At 42.0% G+C, this 20,095-nt stretch overlaps 1 protein-coding gene across 8 annotated transcripts in view; it reads left to right on the plus strand.

The window, feature by feature from the left end:
- Window positions 1-19,751, plus strand: part of ubr5 (ubiquitin protein ligase E3 component n-recognin 5) — a 34,431-nt gene extending 14,680 nt beyond the window's left edge. For 3 of the 8 annotated variants that reach the window (XM_042423387.1, XM_042423389.1, XM_042423395.1), the window contains 42 exons: window positions 151-297; window positions 437-548; window positions 680-834; window positions 935-1,132; window positions 2,223-2,433; window positions 2,738-2,864; window positions 3,076-3,227; window positions 3,478-3,573; window positions 3,965-4,088; window positions 4,236-4,333; window positions 4,757-4,914; window positions 5,336-5,427; window positions 5,566-5,712; window positions 5,901-6,019; window positions 6,216-6,342; window positions 6,654-6,783; window positions 7,038-7,198; window positions 7,348-7,587; window positions 7,799-7,922; window positions 8,190-8,301; window positions 8,431-8,562; window positions 9,628-9,885; window positions 10,014-10,282; window positions 10,438-10,649; window positions 11,034-11,267; window positions 11,526-11,599; window positions 11,719-11,891; window positions 11,986-12,135; window positions 12,510-12,727; window positions 12,908-13,028; window positions 13,543-13,915; window positions 14,104-14,191; window positions 14,306-14,450; window positions 15,534-15,664; window positions 16,073-16,133; window positions 16,320-16,501; window positions 16,595-16,679; window positions 16,798-16,953; window positions 17,284-17,397; window positions 17,595-17,739; window positions 17,876-17,961; window positions 19,003-19,751. In XM_042423387.1, coding sequence (XP_042279321.1) covers window positions 151-297; window positions 437-548; window positions 680-834; window positions 935-1,132; window positions 2,223-2,433; window positions 2,738-2,864; window positions 3,076-3,227; window positions 3,478-3,573; window positions 3,965-4,088; window positions 4,236-4,333; window positions 4,757-4,914; window positions 5,336-5,427; window positions 5,566-5,712; window positions 5,901-6,019; window positions 6,216-6,342; window positions 6,654-6,783; window positions 7,038-7,198; window positions 7,348-7,587; window positions 7,799-7,922; window positions 8,190-8,301; window positions 8,431-8,562; window positions 9,628-9,885; window positions 10,014-10,282; window positions 10,438-10,649; window positions 11,034-11,267; window positions 11,526-11,599; window positions 11,719-11,891; window positions 11,986-12,135; window positions 12,510-12,727; window positions 12,908-13,028; window positions 13,543-13,915; window positions 14,104-14,191; window positions 14,306-14,450; window positions 15,534-15,664; window positions 16,073-16,133; window positions 16,320-16,501; window positions 16,595-16,679; window positions 16,798-16,953; window positions 17,284-17,397; window positions 17,595-17,739; window positions 17,876-17,961; window positions 19,003-19,215 — 6,450 coding nt within the window. In that variant the 3' untranslated portion in view covers window positions 19,216-19,751. The remainder of the gene's footprint in view (window positions 1-150; window positions 298-436; window positions 549-679; window positions 835-934; window positions 1,133-2,222; window positions 2,434-2,737; window positions 2,865-3,075; window positions 3,228-3,477; window positions 3,574-3,964; window positions 4,089-4,235; window positions 4,334-4,756; window positions 4,915-5,335; window positions 5,428-5,565; window positions 5,713-5,900; window positions 6,020-6,215; window positions 6,343-6,653; window positions 6,784-7,037; window positions 7,199-7,347; window positions 7,588-7,798; window positions 7,923-8,189; window positions 8,302-8,430; window positions 8,563-9,627; window positions 9,886-10,013; window positions 10,283-10,437; window positions 10,650-11,033; window positions 11,268-11,525; window positions 11,600-11,718; window positions 11,892-11,985; window positions 12,136-12,509; window positions 12,728-12,907; window positions 13,029-13,542; window positions 13,916-14,103; window positions 14,192-14,305; window positions 14,451-15,533; window positions 15,665-16,072; window positions 16,134-16,319; window positions 16,502-16,594; window positions 16,680-16,797; window positions 16,954-17,283; window positions 17,398-17,594; window positions 17,740-17,875; window positions 17,962-19,002) is intronic. The other 5 variants (XM_042423388.1, XM_042423391.1, XM_042423392.1 and 2 more) reach the window with 5 other exon arrangements.
- Window positions 19,752-20,095: the final 344 nt, after the last annotated feature.

Genomic DNA, 20,095 nt, shown 5'->3' on the forward strand with positions numbered 1-20,095 from the left:
ATAGCGATACATTGAAGATCACAATATCTTGGAATAGTAAGAAATGCTTGTGTGCAAGACTGTTATCAGATCATTTGTCCCTGGTATGTGTGTGTTTTTATGTCATGACAGCCCAGTTTCACAACTAATCATCTTCATATTATGTTCTAGGTGCTTAAAGTGGATGGTGCGTATGTTGCTGTTAAGTTTCCAGGGACATCAAGCAGCATGAGCAACCAGAGCACTGCTGCTCCCACTGACTCAGACCCATCATCCCTGCTACAGGACTGTAGGCTCCTCAGAATAGATGAGCTGCAGGTATGAACACAAATAGATCTGTTATTGCTTGTGTTCATCTCAGTATATGAAGTTCAAAGTAAATAATTGGAATATGCATTTGTACTGGACTGAGCATCTATCCTGACATTTTGTATTTTCTTCAATCTGTTTCTCTCAGGTGGTCAAAACTGGCGGAACTCCTAAAGTTCCTGACTGTTTTCAGCGTACACCTAAAAAGCTCTGTATCCCAGAAAAGGCTGAGATTCTGGCTGTGAATGTTGACTCCAAAGGTTTGTCAGTTTCTATATGTCAGTGTATGTCAATATTATTGACAAATATACAGTAAATTTGTTATTATACGTATACATTTGTGGTTCTGAATGTAGTGATCCCAGCTCTTACACATCTGTCCATCTTCCAGGAGTCCATGCAGTGCTGAAAACTGGCAACTGGGTAAGGTACTGTATCTTTGACCTGGCCACAGGCAAAGCTGAGCAGGAGAATAACTTCCCTACTAGTAACCTGGCCTTCCTTGGGCAGAGTGAGCGCAATGTGGCTATCTTTACTGCAGGACAGGTAAGATGATCTCCCAAATGGGTGAAATGTTTTTGCAGTTTTTGTTGGAGAGAGCCTTACTGTCTACATATTTTAAATATTGAAATCATTTTTCTTCCAGGAATCTCCCATCATCCTCCGAGATGGAAATGGCACAATCTACCCCATGGCTAAAGACTGCATGGGTGGAATTCGAGATCCTGATTGGCTGGACCTGCCACCTATAAACAGCCTGGGAATGGGGGTGCACTCTCTGGCCAATCTCCCCTCTAACTCCACCATTAAAAAGAAAGCTGCTATTATTATCATGGCTGTTGAGGTAAACATTGTGTAATAAAGACTGAAACAAATGAACAAATAGTTAAACATTGTGTGTAGTGTTATACCCTACCATTGAACGGTAGTCCTCAGCTACTTTGCAAAACCCACGCTGCCAGTTTTAGTGTGTAGTTTAGTATGTTTAGTTTTTGCCACATTTCTCCATGTTGTTACTACTTTTCTACTAGGGGTGTAACGGTACAGAAAATTCACGGTTCGGTATGAACATCGGTCTTGGAGTCACAGTTAGGAATGATTTCGGTACAGCCATAAAAAAGGAGAGGTAGAACATAATATTTTGGTCCTTCATTTTGAAAAACAAACATCCAACAATGGCTCATTGGTCAAAACTATTACTGAAACACTTTAGTTGTGCTGCAGTAGAGTGAGGACACCTGCTGACAGCTGATTTATGATCTAACTGTATACAAAGTAGTTCAAACCAGCTCCACCTCCAGCAGCTAAAACAGTAACATGCTGCTGATGCACTGATGCTTCAGTATTAATAATCTAATGATGTCATATATAATAATGTATATAATATATGGAAACATTTAAAGCCATGTAAATGAGAATTGCAACTGCCTTATTTGAGCTGAATTTAGTCTCTTCCTTGTGTTTTTCATGTATGTATTCATTGTCTGTTGTGTTTTATTTCTACTTAAACTGTAATTGGTGTGCTGCCTTGGCCAGGTCTCCCTTGTAAAAGAGATTTCAATCTTAAGGGACTTCTGGTTAAATTAAAAAAAAAGAAATCAGTCAGAGGGACCAAACCACCACTTTTAATTTCTTACTTTTTAACTACATTTTTCTCTCTTAGAACTGGTACGAATGACGTGCTTTCTGACCACGTCGGAAAGCAAATGTGTTTATCGTTGGTTTGAATGGCTTCACTCAAATTCTTCGTATGACTGCATGGCACGAACTGTAATGTCCGCAACGTGATGGTTGGGATGAATACACGTACCGTTACACCCCTACTTTCTACCCATAAATCTGTCTGGACAAACAAAAAACAATGCTGTCTATGTCACAATGAAACATCAAAGACATCCAAATCAGTACTCACTCATCCCTATTGTCTCTTTTAGAAGCAGACACTGATGCAGCATGTGCTGCGTTGTGACTATGAGGCGTGTCGACAGTACCTGGTGAACCTTGAGCAAGCTTTCCTGTTGGATCAGGGCAGCCAGGCCCTTGGAGCACTTCTGGGCCACCGCTGTGATGGAAACCGCAATATCCTTCATGCTGCTGTCTCTGTCTGCTTTCCTGTTAGTAATAAGGAAACCAAAGAGGAGGAAGGTAAGCTGTGTTAGGCAGTCACCGTTAGGTTCTCTCTGAGAGCTACGTCTGATGTAACATCATGATATTCACTTTGATATTTAAATTAGATCAGACACGTTTCTTATCTTAATTTGCTGGTTATAGTTAGTTTCCTCAGTGTCTCTCAGTTTTGGACTTCTCCGTCATTTTTAGAAAATTTGAATTGGGGGAAAAATGGAAGAAAATTGCTTTCTAGCTCAAAGTTTGCTCACCTGTATCAATTTAATTGCCTGCTGCCTCCTGACTCTTTTTTATGCTAAGTAACCGTGCTGTTTCATTTCAGAAGCTGAAAGGTCGGAAAGAAACACGTTTGCAGAGCGTCTGTCTGCTGTGGAGGCGATTGCCAATGCCATCTCTGTGGTCTCAAGCAACAGCTCTGGAAATAGGACTGGCTCCTCCAGTAGCCGAGGGTAAATTTTCAGTTGTTCAAAGGAAGAAAAATGTTGTTTTTTGTGGTACAGGGAATATTTAAGGAAAAATAGTCTTTGCAGCAAACCACACGTCATTTTGAGGAAACAAAGTCCCTTGTAAGAAAGGAATCTTATCTGCAATCCCATTCCAGTAAACATGTTTGTAATTTTTCTGTAGTATGACAATGCACATTTTGTGTTTTGTCTCCAGGCTTCGTCTGAGGGAAATGATGAGGCGGTCTTTAAGAGCAGCAGGTCTTGGCCGCCATGAGTCCGGCCCATCATCCAGTGACCACCAGGACCCTGTGTCACCACCCATTGCCCCACCAAGTTGGGTCCCTGACCCCCCACCCATGGACCCTGGTCAGTGCATCTTAGAATTAGTAGATTATCTACCGTGTGCTGGTCTTTAGGACCAGTGCAGCTGTATGAATTGTTGTCAGTCTGAAGGTGACCTTACATAACTGTGTTTGAGAGTCTGTCTATTGAGAAGTTGAACTCTTCTTCCTCACCTTACTGAATGAATCCACGACTTGGCAGTGATGTGTTCCTTAAAGTATGTGAAATCTACAAACTTAGTAATATCGCATGACTGTTTTTATTGTATCAACAGATGGTGACATCGACTTTATTCTAGCACCAGCTGTGGGTTCACTCACTACTGCCTCCACTGGGACCAGCCAAGGACCCAGCACCTCCACCATACCAGGTTACATATCATCTTCACTATAGAAGAGGAGATTATCTTTTTCTACTGATATGAGAAAGTCAAGTTGTGCTTTGTTTATTGGGAAGGACATGGTTAACCTGTATTGGTCTTGCGTCACACCTCAAAAGTTTGACTGACCATTCCTAAAATGCTAATTAAACATATGCTAATGTAATAATGTTGTACAGAAGCAGAGAAAATGCAGGTATATGTATTTATACAGTGTTGCTACAGGAGATAATTCTAAATAAATTTCTGTGGATCAATAATGACACGCTGGTGCTTTCTCCGTATATGTTGTGGAAATTAGTGCTTGAACAGCTGTATGTTTTGTTGCTGTATTCAAACTGTGCTTGTGTCATCTAATGGATTTTGTTCTCCATATGAGCAGGGCCATCCACTGAGCCATCTGTGGTTGAATCTAAAGACAGGAAGGCCAACGCCCACCTCATCCTAAAGCTGATGTGTGACAGTGTTGTTCTGAGGCCACACCTACGGGAGCTACTCTCTGCCAAGTACGATTCTTTATTTCCATAAGAGCATACTTATAAATACTCTTTCTTTTACATTGGATTGTCCTGAGTTATCCGTTATTCTTTCTTTATTTGCCCTTCTGTGGCTCTAAAGTGCTTGTGTATAATGTTATTGCTGTTGTTTAACAGGGATGCACGTGGAATGACCCCATTCATGCTGGCAGTCAGTGGGAGAGCCTACCCGGCAGCCATCACTGTGCTGGAGGCTGCTCAGAAAATGGCCAAGGGTAAGTTAATTAGTCAGCTTTCTGCCTTCCCTTGTAAGCCGGGTTGTCATTTAAAGGGAGACTGTTGACTTACAAACCTATACTTAAATGTCAGCACTGCTTGCTTCCCTTGTTATAATGTACATACAGTATATGCTATACATGTATGGTAATGTGGTCCTGATACTAAGAATGGGGTAGATACAGAAATGAAGTTTGCATGACCGACCGGCCACCTCCCCTGTGAACACATTCTGAGAAAACGACATACTTTTCGTGAATCTGGTGTAATTTCAACTGGTTAGATAACAGTCGCAACATTGGAGGTTATCCATGAGTTACGTGAATCCTGACCTATTTTTCTGCCCTGTTTTCAGCATCTAACTATCATGTTGTAACTGGCATTCCTGTTTCCATATTCTCCCTTAAATGTCCTGAATACAGTGGGCGACCCAGGCATCGCAGAGAAGGAGGATGCAGATTCCGTGTTCATGGAAATGATTTGCCCCCTGGGGACCAACCCAGATGATTCGCCCCTCTATGTTCTTTGCTGCAACGACACCTGCAGTTTCACTTGGACTGGAGCTGAGCACATTAACCAGGTCAGCCCTCACACTGAAAATCAGAGGAAAAACTCTCATCGCTAGAAAAAGTGTGTTGTGCACGTGTTCACAGCAGTCAATTAAGGATCGGACATTTATTTAATAATATTAACTTTGAAGACAGTTATGTAACTGACAACCTGATTAGCCTAAAAAAGAGATAAAAAGAGTGCGTTTTTCCATTCTAATTTAATTACTGCTGCTTACTGAAGCATAAAAAATCAGCAGAATAAAACATTGCCAGCAGGCACCAAGGTAGAGGACATGAATACACAGGCCAACTTTGATAATATTAAGTGGTACTGGGCTTTGTTTCTGTGCATAAGTGTAACCTCACTAGTATTGGAGATGGTCTTTGTTAATAATGTTCAATAGAAAGTTGGCACACTGGCATTTTTCATCACACTGACTTTGTATTTAGGATATCTTTGAGTGTCGGACTTGTGGTTTGCTGGAGTCCCTCTGCTGCTGCACTGAGTGTGCCAGGGTGTGTCACAAAGGACATGACTGCAAGTAAGTCCTAGCTTTTAGTGTGGTGATAATAAAGCTTTGTAGAAGTTTGTATATGTCTTACTATTGCTCTTGATTCTGTATTTCAAACTAGGTCACATGGATGATTGTAAATTGGTGTCACTACTGTTTTTCCCTCAGGCTGAAGAGGACTTCTCCCACAGCATACTGTGACTGTTGGGAGAAATGTAAGTGTAAAACGCTGATCGCAGGCCAGAAGGCTGCTCGTCTGGATCTGCTGTACAGGTTACTCACCACCACTAACCTGGTCACCACACCAAATAGCAGGTAAGACCATCCATCTCCACTTCACTTAGATTACTCTTCCTTCTTTTTAGCTCTCTAATAGGCATTAGCTATGGTCCTTGCAGGGTAATCAGTACCCTTTACATAATATATAAATGATAGCTTCTAGTGTGTGTGAGTGGCAGAAAATCACTCTGACTTTTCTGTTTACCCCCCCCTCCCATCTGTAGGGGTGAGCATATATTACTGTTCCTGGTGCAGACTGTAGCCAGGCAGAGTGTTGAGCACTGTCAGTACAGACCACCTCGCATCAGAGAGGACAGGAATCGTAAGGCTGCTAATGCAGAAGGTAGGTTCACCATCATTCTGACATTTTACCTGCCAATAACCATCACTGCAGACTACTGGTCTACAAATCTTACAAACAGTTATATGAATTTATTTTTCTTCTATCTCTTTTCAGTTATGAATGTGGTTTTGGCTGCAGTCTTTAAAAGATTCTGCCCAAGGTGTATAAAATGCTATTGCCCTCTCCTCTCTTTCAGACTCTGATATGCCCGACCATGACCTAGAACCTCCTCGCTTTGCTCAGCTGGCTCTGGAGAGAGTCCTGCAGGACTGGAATGCCCTCAAGTCTATGATCATGTTCGGTTCTCAGGAGAATAAAGACCCGTGAGTGTAGCTGCTATAGTTGTTACTAAGGGATTGAAAGACTTAAAAAGTAACACACAGAAGTCTCAACAGCAATATGTCCTTCCAAAAACAATATCCTAGTTAAAGGGGATAATGCACAACCTCTTTGTCAGAAGTTTTCACAGTATGTTACCTGTTATGCACTGTAGTGATGTTGATACTGACCTTATTTAACAGATCAGTATGCGACAAACATGATTTATGTAGTTACAGGCTCATGGCAACAAGTATAAAGTTTTGTGCTCTTTAACAGTCATTATTTAGACTTGTATATTTTGTTATATTTCCAGACTCAGTGCCAGCAGCAGAATTGCCCACCTACTGCCTGAAGAGCAGGTATACTTGAATCAGCAGAGTGGCACCATTCGCCTTGACTGTTTCACCCACTGCCTCATTGTCAAGTGTGCTCCTGACATCACTGTAAGTCTAGTTAATCTTTACTTCTCTGATTTGATTCCTTTGTCAGCTCCTTTATTTATTACACACCACATCTGAATGTGCACACAATGTTCAAAAAAATCTTCATTTATGAATAATTCTTGATTAGGTAAACAGCACATAATACCACCTAAATATCACCAGTGGTAATGCATTTTCTTTTTTTTTTTTGGTGTTATCATACTCTTGCATGGTATTTTTGGTCATCAGTGGGTGTTTTTATTCTCCTGTATTAGTTTATAGACACTTTACTGGGTACACTGGTGAAGGAGCTGCAGAACAAGTACACTCCTGGCCGGAGAGAGGAGGCGGTCAACGTCACCAGAAGGTTCCTACGCTCAGTAGCCCGGGTATTTGTCATCCTCAGCGTAGAGATGGCCTCATCCAAGAAGAAAAAGTAAGAACACACAGCATTAAGGTTTTCAAGTAAAGTTTTAGACAAAGGAATTAATGTGGTTATCAATGAGCCAGCCCTACAAAATGTGGCTCCAGTTTTGACATTGTCTTTTGAACATAACACTGATTCTCTCAATTTCCTTCATTCAGCAACTTCATCCCCCAGCCCATTGGGAAATGTCGACGTGTTTTCCAAGCTCTGCTGCCCTACGCTGTGGAGGAGCTGTGTAATGTGGCGGAGTCACTGATTGTTCCAGTGCGAATGGGCATCGCGAGACCTACAGCTCCATTTACTCTGGCCAGCACCAGTATCGATGCTGTTCAGGGCAGCGAGGAGCTCTTCTCTGTTGAACCGCTTCCCCCAAGACCCTCACCTGACCAATCCAGCAGGTTAGTTAGTTTTGTTACCTCCATTTTCTCGTCAGGTGGTAGTTCTCGGCAATTATGATGATTAAAATGTGTATGTATTGTATCAGTGAGTTATTGAGTCAGTCTGTTGATTTTTTTTACTTGGAGAGAAGATTGCCAAAAGGAAAAGAAGATGCTTGATTTTCTTATTCAAGACATATAATGACTCTGGGCTTGTGCTTCATTTTTCCAGCTCCAGTCAGACAGCTGCCTCTTATATCATCAGGAACCCCCAGCCTCGGCGCAGCAGCCAGTCTCAGCCTGTCAGAGGGAGAGATGAGGAGCAGGATGACATCGTATCAGCAGATGTTGAAGAGGTTGGGAGCCTTGTTATAAAATCATTAAGGCCATAATGCACTTAGCGTGCAAAGTGATTCAGTGCATGTCGGTGACTTTGCAAAGACGCATAATGCCACCAAGAACTCAAAATGTTTACAATGCAAGATTTCACTCAGATTAGGGTGAATATTTTTATTTCTATAGTTTATTTAGTTTACTCCAATTACACTATAATTTCAGCTTGAAATCTGGTGAGGTTTTTTTTCTTCTCTCTTGGATCTAATTATATTATGTTTGTCTCTCAGGTTGAAGTTGTAGAGGGAGTAGCAGGGGAGGAAGACCACCATGATGACCAAGAGGAACAGGGAGAAGAAAACGCTGAGGCAGAAGGACAGCATGATGAGCACGATGAGGATGGTGAGACAAACCCTTCTTTTTATCGGCGTGCAAGGGGATCAGTGACTTCGTTGGTGAATAATCACTTGAACTTGAAACCTCAGCCGACAGTGTTTAAAGCATCCCCTTTGTCTTTGTTCCTCCTTTTAGGAAGTGACATGGAGCTGGATCTGCTGGCAGCAGCTGAAACCGAGAGTGACAGTGAAAGCAACCACAGCAATCAGGATAATGCTAGCGGCCGCAGGAGCGTCGTCACAGCAGCCACTGCTGGCTCTGAAGCAGGTTGGTCAACAGCTGTTTTTAATCTTGCAGTTTAGATGTCAGTTTAGATTTTCTTTTCAGTCTCTTTACTTGATGAAACATTCTCCTCAATTTCTATACACTGTTCCTTTTTGAGTTTTTTTTTGTGGAAATGTGGTCACCTGTCTTATTGACCTCCTTAAACTGAAATCTGTCCAAATTTGTGTAAGGCTTCAACTGCTTACTAAATAGAAACTGCATTTCTGTCTTGCTGCACTGTGGTGTATTTTTTTTCCCTTGAATTACAGACTAATTCAGTCCTCACAAAGTCACTTGTGCTTAACGGTCAGCATTTTGGATTGTGGGGCTTTATGTTTGGAGAGCTAATGATACAGCAGACAAAATGGTTCCTGGCTGAATACCCAATGTATTTCATTTGCAGGCAGTAGGGTGTCCTTGGCATTTCCTATTTTTGGTATGAGCTCCTCTTTACTTCAATGCATATACAGATGTCAGGGCAAGAGTGAATTTGCAATTTGCATACACAGTTTCCCGCTCAGAGTTCTTCCGTTTTGTCCCCTTCTCACATTTTCACTGTTACTGTGTCTGTCATTTTTTTTAAACTAATACTATCCTTCATCACAAGTGTAGTCTTCTTCTTTCATCCAAATAACAAACTATTCAACTTATAGCTTCTCCAAATGGTGTGGTGTTTTTTCTCCCTGGCCATCTAAAATGTGTATTTCTTACTAATGTTGTTCATTTCCTCTAAGAAAATAAATTCAGTACAGTTGAGACATTTCTGTTCTTTCTCTCTAATGAAATTTCCAATAACCTTAAAAAATGCAGACAACTAAGCCATATAATATTTAGCACAAGTTGATCAACAGAGAGCGCAGCTGTTGTTTTGACTTGAAGCCTCGGTGTTTTCACTGTCATATTAGTGTTGTTTGGCCTTGTAGTGGTGTGATTCACTAACCCGCACTCCTGCCTGGATAAATCTGTTGTGAAAGACAAAAGAGAGGGGGGTCGAGACGAACACACAAACCATTAAACTTGTCGCCTTTTATCTTTTCTCTTCGTCCCTTATCCTCTTCCTCTCTGAAGGTGCCAGCAGTGTCCCTGCCTTCTTTTCAGAGGACGACTCCCAGTCCAACGACTCAAGTGACTCTGACAGCAGCAGCAGTCAGAGCGATGATGTCGACCAGGAGACGTTCCTGTTGGATGAGCCTCTGGAAAGGACGACTAGCGCGTCCCACGCCAACAGCGCAGCCCAGGCTCCTCGCTCCATGCAGTGGGCTGTTAGAAACACCCCCAGCCAAAGGGCCACTGGAAGTGCTCCCTCTAGTTCCTCAACACCAGCCGGTCAGTGGAGCTTTGTCTGATTGTGGAATTTTATTCTTTAGTGTCTACTGTATGTTTATGATCCAGATGATGTCACAGAAATGGTACATATTAAGCTTACCTGATCTGATCTTTGTCTTCTTTCACAGCGAGCTCCACAGGCCTGATATATATTGACCCTACCAATCTGCGTCGCTCCAGTGCTATCAGCTCCAGTGCTGCTGCAGCGGCAGCAGCTTTGGAGGCCAGCAACTCCAGCAGCTATCTGACATCTGCCAGCAGCCTGGCTCGGGCCTACAGCATTGTCATCAGGCAGATCTCAGACCTTATGAGTCTGATTCCGAAGTACAACCATCTAGTCTACTCACAGTATCCCGCTGCTGTAAAGCTGACCTACCAGGATGCAGTCAACCTGCAGGTAAGATCCACTGCCATCATGTGGTGATCAAAATAGACTTCATTGCACCACCAAGGCAAGAAATTTCCATCTCTATTAAATATTGAACTACACTGTATCCATCATCTGCCCAATGGATTGAATAAGAGTAAAATGTTTGTCATGTGTTGAAACAGAACTATGTTGAAGAAAAGCTGATTCCCACCTGGAACTGGATGGTGTCTATCATGGATTCCACCGAGGCTCAGTTGCGATATGGCTCGGCCCTGTCATCTGCTGGAGACCCGGGTCACCCCAGTCACCCTCTCCATGCCTCTCAGCACTCAGCTCGCCGGGAACGCATGACTGCTCGGGAGGAGGCCAGTCTCCGCACCTTGGAAGGACGCAGGTAAAAGAAATCAATCCTTTTGTGTTTTTTAAAAAAAAATTTTTACTTACTTTTTTACACTACTTAGTTTGATCAGTCGATTTGTTTAACTGTTATATGAACTGTTTAGTTAAAATGGGTCTTGATGGAATATCCGTAGAGCCTTAACACAAGTATACTCTGTAGTTATTTAACAAGAAGACCTGAAGCAACCACAGAAGAAATCAGGAAGAACTCCTTTAAGAGCCAACTTTTTACAGTCCTAATTGAATACTTTCCATCGTGTGTTCAAAATAGTTTGCTTCACACTTTGCAGAATTGGCTAGTTCCATATTTGTGCCTTCCTGCATTAGTAAGGTTAGCAATGTTCTCACTCGTTTTGTATGTGATTTGTATTTGTTTTAGAAGAGCAGCCACTCTGCTGACAGCTCGCCAGGGTATGATGTCAGCGCGGGGTGACTTCCTGAACTACGCCTTATCACTGATGCGCTCCCACAATGATGAGCACTCCGATGTGCTTCCTGTGCTGGACGTGTGCTCGCTGAAACATGTGGCCTACGTTTTCCAGGCTCTCATCTACTGGATTAAGGCCATGAACCAGCAGACCACCCTGGACACCCCACAGATGGATAGAAAGAGGTAAATGGAGAAAACAAGGGCAACATTAATGGTTATGGGTCTTGGTCACTGGACAACTGAATTACCTGCAGAGAATTTCACATGATCGCTATGGCAACAAACCTCAGAAACCCTGGTGTCTTGCTTAACAAAGCAAATGGCAAGAATGATAAATACCAGGGTGTTTGATGAATCATTGTTTAAAATGTGAAAAACTTCTATGACTACATGTACCTGTGTTTTAAACAGTATTTGTTCTCTGTTTATTTTTATTTGTAGGAATCGAGAGATTTTGGAACTGGGTTTGGACAATGAGGATTCTGAACATGAGAACGATGAGGACACCAATCAAAGTAAGTCAGATAACTAATACTAATAATAATAGACACTGTCTGTCAGTGTCAATACATTGAAATGCTTGGTTAATATATTGTTTGTGCTAACAAGTTGGTTTGTTTCTATCTCACCCCAGGTTCAACTCTACAGGACAAGGATGAGGACCCGGTTCCAGCTGAGACGGGTCAGAACCACCCCTTCTTTCGTCGCTCTGACTCCATGACCTTCCTGGGCTGCATCCCACCCAACCCCTTCGATGTTCCCTTGGCTGAGGCCATTCCACTGGCAGACCAGCCCCACCTCCTGCAGGTCAGAATTACTGCTCAGCTTCTGAGAGAAAGATATTCTGTAACTGCCAAACAGCCTTCGTGGCCTCAACCTCATTTTGCTTTTTCTCTTCCAGCCTAATGCCAGGAAGGAGGATCTGTTCGGTCGTCCCTCTCAGGGCTTGTACTCCTCCTCTTACATGGCAACCAAAGGCCTGGCTGAGGCAAGCATGGACAGGAACTGCCTGGAGGTAAACATGGGCTCCTCTCTACCCTCCCCCTCTCAGGTATACCACCCCTCTTCATCGGACAAACACGCTGGCAGCTGTGTTCTAATATCCACTAATAATAACTAACATGTTTGAATTTTGAAGGAATGCCACACTTTTAAATAGAAATCTGTTAAAGCTATCCAGGATTCATTATATCCTATTCACTGTTTCCACAGCTCTTTGGAAGCTCTGGAAATAATAAATAGGAAAAAAGGATGGATATAATGGGTAGTCGTTTTGATTACAGTCATACATGTGGATATTAAAACATAGCCTGTGTTCTGTGTCCCATTTCCATATTTCCATTCTTTCATCATCACACTGTCATCATCTCAAGACATACATCTGTTCACATTACTTAAGAACTACTTTGAACCCCTCGAAAACAGATCCTGCCCACTAAGATGTCTTACTCAGCCAACCTGAAGAATGTGATGAGTATGGAAACTGGCCAGCGGAGCACTGAGAACCAGTCACTGGCAGAGCAGGAGCTGGAGGCCTCAAAACCGGGTCCTTCACCCCATGACCTCGCTGCCCAGCTGAAGAGCAGCCTACTGGCTGAGATTGGCCTCACTGAGAGTGATGGACCCCCTCTCCCATCATTCAGGTACCAAACACCAGTCTGTACCTCAAACTGAAATACATATGTTCGTACATATGTTGCTGATCATGACCTAAGTTCGAGGAAAGCCTAAAAATGTTTTATTATTCTGTAATATCTTTTTAATATGCTGATAAAATAACATCAAGATTTGTGTCCCCATCTCCTCTCTCTGTCTGTCCCCAGACCTCACTGTAGTTTCATGGGGATGATGATCTCACATGACATGCTACTAGGCCGCTGGCGTCTGTCACTAGAGCTCTTTGGTCGCGTCTTCATGGAAGATGTCGGAGCTGAGCCTGGATCGGTATGTGTTTATTTCAGCATTCATCCAAACCAAGATGCAGTAGTCTCTACATAACTCTTCTGTTTATTCCTAAATTATTGTTTTAATTTCTACACTGAACATGTCACCTCAATTAATTTTGGTATTTCATATTATATTCTTGTAATTTTATATCAGGATATGAATGTCTTTGGCAAAGATTTGCCTAAGTTTACATGCACACCAGCAGATACTTGGCAATATGGGCACTGGTGGCCTCTTTCTTACTACAGTATTTACTTCCTTTTTTTTTTTTTTTTTTTACTTTTCCCTGGTCTGCTAACCCTTCACCAAAGATTTATTTGCTCAGACTCTCCAAGACTTGCAAAAAAAATGGCTCAGAGTTGGGAAGAGCTGCAGACTAGCACCTCTTTCACATTACAATGAATCATTTGATTCAGTGTTAAAATGAAAATTGCATAATGGAGTTATAACTTATAATGATATTTTTGGGCTGATGGCTCATAATGATTTGTCTCTCTGTTGATTATCCCAGATCCTCACTGAACTGGGCGGCTTCGAGGTGAAGGAATCCAAGTTCCGTCGGGAAATGGAGAAGCTGAGGAATCTGCAGTCTCGTGACCTGGCCCTGGAGGTGGACCGGGATCGAGACCAGCTAATACAGCAGACCATGCGTCAGCTAAATACGCACTTTGGCAGGCGCTGCACAACCACACCCATGGCTGTACATCGGGTGAAAGTCACCTTTAAAGATGAACCAGGCGAGGGCAGTGGTGTGGCCCGCAGCTTCTACACGGCCATCGCCCTGGCCCTCCTGTCCAACGATAAGCTGCCCAATTTGGACTGCGTTCAGAGTGTCAGCAAGGGCATGCAGGCCAGCAGTACGTGTCATCACGATTACAATTCAAGTATGACAATACATAGAAACTATACTGTATTATGGAACTTGATTTCATTGTTGCATTCAGTGGTACTTTTGTGATGCCAAAAACAGTTATCACATGAGTTAAAAAAAACTTTTTTACATGAAAACAAATGACACTTCAAAGTGAACTTGTTCTATCCGGTGTTTTTGTGTGTGTGTGTGTATGTGTAGATCTAATGCAGCGTTTGAGGAACAGAGACCGAGAAAGAGAAAGGAGAAGTGGAGGGCTTCGAGCGGGCTCTCGGAGAGACCGAGACAGGTAAACTCTTGCTTAATATATTTCCCTTTTTAAAATAAACAAAAACCTCTGTCATCTAAGACTGACACTGTTGCTAACCTGTGTGTGGTGTGTGTGTGTGTGTGTGTGTTACAGAGACTCAAGGAGGCAGTTGTCCATTGACACCAGGCCTTTTAGGCCTTCGTCAGAGGGCAACCCCAGTGACGAGCCCGACCCCTTGCCTGCGCACAGACAAGCTCTGGGGGAAAGGCTCTACCCACGTGTTCATGCAATGCAACCGGTAATAAAAACATGCATCTCTTAAAAATCTGTCTTACTACCTAAACAAATTTTCTTGACAATTAATGACCAGAGTTGTGTGAAATTGGGCTTGCACATTCACATGTCAAGAGACAACTGATTTAGATCTTTCCTCCATCAGGCCACATACATTTTCAAATGAGTGAAAACACACTTAGATTAGTTGGAAACATTTATTGCAGTAAATGTAGTCAATCATCAACAGAGACCAGTGTGAAGTCTCTGTTGTAATCTTTAAGAGTCCTCAGTCCTGGTGGACTTAGCGACACCCAAGGTTACTGTAGTAACGGCAAGTGTGGTTTAAAACATCCGTTGAGCAACTACTTTGTCAGAAACACAACAGAAGAGCAACAAATGTATCTGTTTATGGTGCAACCAAACAAACTTACATAGTTTAAATAAAGTCAGTCAATAATAATAACAGCTGCAATCTGATTTTAATGTTGCAAACAGGGCGATCCATTTTCCACACGACAGCAGGGCACTGTGAAAGTAGGTTACCTTGCAGATGAGTAGGAGTTGTGCAACCTGTTGCCTGCAGCTCCTAATCTAACAGCTCACTGTAGCTGCTTCTCATTCCATTACACTCTTCTAAAGATTGTAAATGATCTGTTGACCAAAAAAAAAAGTTGAAAACGACCACTATCTTGTTATGTAGACGCGTTTTTGATAACCGTCAGTGCTAGTTGCTGTGACAAACACGTTGGTTTTCCTGTGGTGGCATTTGCATTAGCACTGACTTATACAGCTGTGACACTGTAAAGAGAGCGAGGTGTAAATGGTGAGGCTGTTATCAATGAGATAGAATTATGCCAGATAACATGCATGCCTCGTCTCCTCTGAATTTCCCATGCTAGGGTCAGAGATCTAAATCCAGTGTAGGTATGGCAGACTCTGTCACTACCAATATTATATAGTAAAAAATGCCGACCACAAATCAAAGTTTTAATTAAAAAAAAAAGTCAAGTGTCTTACCAGAACAATTGATAGGCCTGTATGAAGTTTTGAGTGATTTTGTATGTTTCCTTGGCCATACTCTGACCAGCTGTGTTTGTCTCCTCAGGCGTTTGCCAGTAAAATCACAGGCATGTTGCTGGAGCTGTCCCCTGCTCAGCTGCTGCTGCTGCTGGCCAGTGAGGATTCTCTCAGAGCCAGAGTGGAAGAGGCTATGGAGCTCCTCATTGCACATGGAAGGTAAATTAACCTGACCACTGATACAGCCACACATGTTAAAGACAGCGACCATCATCGGCTCTTTTCACTATAGTGGAACACAGATTATTCTGGACCCTGTTTACCAAAAGCATTTTAAGAATAACATGATTTTAGTCCCATTATGAGTCAATTAGGCTGAGATCATCTCCGCTCTAAGATGCTTTTGAGAAACAGGTTCCTGCTCTCAATGCCTGTGACACTGAAGAGTTGTGCTTTAGACAATAAAATGAACTTCAAAGCCAAAGAACTTACATGCATCATGAATGGTGCATCATTTAACATATCATTTAATCATCATTTATCATTTAACAGAAAGATATCAATATTATTTCCACACTGCAGTTTGACAAACTAACTATAATCTCTGGTGTCTCTTGTCTTCCTCAGGGAAAATGGTGCTGACAGTATATTGGACCTGGGTCTCTTGGAGGCTCCGGAGAAAGCACAAGTAAATTCAATTCTCCATTTTCCTCTCTTTTCTTCACCATATAGAGTTCTTTATTTCATTTCTAACTATGCCAGACATTATCCTGGAACAATTGAGATTTAAAATTAGCTGAATGCTTCTGCTCACGACTGCCCATCTTGCCACACTTAACACAGTCCTCTGCTCCTTCCTTTTGTGTGGCTGTAGCAGCAGGAGAACCGTAAGCGTCATGGTTCAACCCGCAGTGTGGTGGACATGGAGCTGGACGACCCAGATGATGGGGACGACAACGCTCCTCTCTTCTACCAGCCGGGCAAACGAGGCTTCTACTCCCCTCGGCCCGGCAAGAACACAGAGGCCAGACTCAACTGCTTCCGTAACATTGGCAGGTAATGAATCGAACAAGAAGAGGATCCTGTGTAGTTAGATAACGTTTTATATGAATATATATATATAAAAATGAATATTTCATTGTTTTCCAGAATACTGGGGTTGTGTCTGCTGCAGAATGAACTCTGTCCAATCACGTTGAACAGACATGTCATCAAGGTCCTGCTTGGGAGGAAGGTAAGAGAAAACAGGTTTTCAAATGTTTTTGCAACTTCCGTTAAACCCTGCTACATGATGTTGTTCCTTTTTCATAGAGAAGTTGCTAAATGTACTTACTCTTTGTTCGTCACTGCAGGTGAACTGGCATGACTTTGCGTTCTTTGACCCAGTCATGTATGAGAGCCTGCGGCAGCTTATCCGCCATTCACAGGCTGGTGAAGCAGAGGCAGTATTTGCTGCCATGGACCTGGCCTTTGCCATTGACCTCTGCAAAGAGGAAGGGGCTGGACAGGTAATGGCCAGCATTGACCATATGTAGATTTTATCACTGAATGTCATCATGACATCTAAAGATTCATCTGTCCTTATTCAAGGTATCCTCATAAAAATGATCAATAATCTATGAGGAAGATCAACCACTGTGATTGGCCCATTTTTCTGTTTCAGTGAAATTCATAATTGCATGACACAACATGAATAGGGTAAATGTGCATGTAAAACAGCTTTTGAAAGCAGAAACTGAATACTCTCAATACCATATTGGAAAGATTTATAATGAATATGTACTCTGACATTTCTGTTCATGTCATTGTTTGTTGATGTTGTGTTCTTCCTGGTTCAGGTGGAGCTTCTGTCTGGTGGGGTCAACATGCCAGTAACTCCCCTCAATGTGTACGAGTATGTGAGGAAGTACGCAGAGCACAGAATGCTGGTGGTGGCTGAGCAGCCTCTCCACGTGAGTTAAAGTCTTTGAAAAAAAAATGTTGCTTTCTTTACTTGGCTGTGAATACTCAGATATTTTATTTTAGTGTTCTACCAAACCTTAACTCAAAGTCTGTCCATTTTTTGGAACACATACTAATATTTTTTGTGACAAATATCACCAAAGTGTGTATTCACACCAATTATGACTTATGTCTATGTCCCTCCAAGGCGATGAGGAAGGGTTTGCTGGATGTTCTTCCTAAGAACGCCCTGGAGGACCTGACGGCCGAGGACTTCAGGCTGCTGGTCAACGGCTGTGGAGAAGTCAACGTCCAGATGCTCATTAGCTTTACCTCCTTCAATGACGAGTCTGGTACGGCTGCTCTGTCTGCATCTGTCCCATTGTCCTGTCATATCTCTGTTTCCTGCATTTACTCAGTAATGAAAGAATAACTGTTGTACATTATTGCTTTAATATAGTAAGCAAAGACTTGTTCTTCATCCAACAGGGGAAAATGCTGACAAACTACTGCAGTTTAAACGCTGGTTTTGGTCCATAGTCGAGAAGATGAGCATGACTGAGAGGCAAGATCTGGTAAGTCTCTTCTCATTGTAATTATCTTTCAAAAGCTGCTATTTTAAACCTTTTAATCATGCAGAGCCTTCTCCTTTACATGGTTCCAATGCTGAAGAACAATCCACAAGACTCCATGAGTTTAGCCACATCAGTCCTTAAATCTCTTTCTAAAACTGTGGAAACAATAAAAATGTCTCATATACTTTACTGACTTGCTTATTGTATACAATCTCTTGTTTTACAGTAATGTTTTTTTTTTTTTTTGTCTGTTTACGTCTGTCCCATAAATCTTGCAGTAAATCTATTGTTTTTGCCAAGTGCTTGTCTTTTTTTTATAGCCCTGCTTGCAAAAGTGCAAGGTCATAAGTACCTTCATTCAAGGAAGTGCTTTGTCAGTCAGTCAGTCCAAACCACTTCAGTCTGGTTTTGTTGCTTTTAGGGGCCACTAGTGGGGCTGTAAGACTCCTAACCTTTATTTAGTGCAGGCATGTTATGCTGACATGTTGTTGCACAACCGTCTTACACACGACCTCCACTTTAGTCTGCAATGGTTACATCTGTTGAAACTGTACATTCAAAATGGTAAATGAGCAATATAAGAGCAGTTTAATGTTTCAGTTAAGTTTCATTTCTTTGTTTCATTTCTCTCTTTTTTTTGTTCTGCCATCGTTTCACCAACAGCAAATGTTTCAGGGAGCTAAAAAATAGATATAAAGATTATTTGAAACTCTTTCTATGGTGTCAACCTTATTTTTATGAACAGTATGTGCAAGTAAAATACACTTCAAGCACTGAAAATGCCTTTAGCAGTAGTGACATGCATGTGATGGAAAAGGTGGTGGAAGTGTTGCATCTTGCAGCTTTTAGTCTAGTTTGTCATGACTGGGACTTGTGAACTGCACCCAAGAGTGAGAACATGTTCAGTAATCTGAGTCTTGTTCGAAGCCTCTCTCTCTCTCTCTCTCTTGTTGCCCAAACAAGGACTTAAACATTACAAATGTTTTGTAAAATTTGAATACAGTGGTGACTAATGTGACTGATTATTTTCTGTGTCTTCAGGTGTACTTCTGGACCTCAAGCCCGTCTCTGCCAGCCAGCGAGGAGGGCTTTCAGCCAATGCCCTCCATCACCATCCGGCCTCCAGACGACCAGCACCTCCCCACAGCCAATACCTGCATCTCACGTCTCTACGTGCCACTCTATTCTTCAAAACAGATACTCAAACAGAAACTCCTGCTAGCCATTAAGACCAAGAATTTTGGTTTTGTGTAGAGGTTCGACAGAAAAGAGTTTAAAAAAGGAAAAAAAGAAAAACATGTTTACTGTTGTGTAATATTTACCTAGCTCCATTTTTGTAGATTTATTTTTTGTCTATACAATTTTATGAAATTCGACATACTGTCGCTATCTCCCCAGGCGGTAATATTTGTTTGTGTTGTGAACACAAACAGCTTGTTATTTTTATTTCAATTTTTATTGTTTTTTTTCTTTTGTGTTAATGAAGAAGAGGTATACAGTCCAGAACATTCCTGCATTGGCACTGTAAAATGTAAAGCCCACAGCTCCGCTCTATTGGCTTCAACCTTTGCTTACAAGGAATTTGGCCTGACAGAAAGCTGTCTGCCGAAACCCAGCCAAAGATGACAGCAGTAGTATTTAAAAGAAGAAAAGAAGACACTGTGATTATAATTTTTTTCCTTCCCTAGAAAAGTACTATCACTGACAGTTCACTGCTGCCTTTGTGGAAAGTCCTTTTTTTCTTGTACAGGGGGAGTAGGGAATTTCAAAATAAACTTGGATGCAAATAAGTTGTCCAGTCTTGATTTTCTTCAGTGCTTTAGAAGTGGTGGGGAGTACATGTTACATTATTGTGAGAAGAGGCTGCATACCTGTGACAAAGGAACAGTAACACTCCATTATGGGAATAAAATCACAGAATAACGTGAATCTCACTGCACAGCTTCATATCCTATTGTCACTATGTACCAAACATAAGGCTTTCCAGAGCTGAAATAGAGGTGGCCTTGAAGGCTTGATATATGTAAAATACTGTGGTATGACTAGTACAAACAAAAGTTTGTGTTGGTGTCTCAAATTTACCGTTTTGTGGATTAATTTATAAACCCACCACCACCAGTTTAAATGTTAAAAG

The sequence above is a fragment of the Thunnus maccoyii genome, chromosome 10, assembly GCF_910596095.1.
Source record: "Thunnus maccoyii chromosome 10, fThuMac1.1, whole genome shotgun sequence".
Classification (NCBI taxonomy): Eukaryota; Metazoa; Chordata; class Actinopteri; order Scombriformes; family Scombridae; genus Thunnus; species Thunnus maccoyii.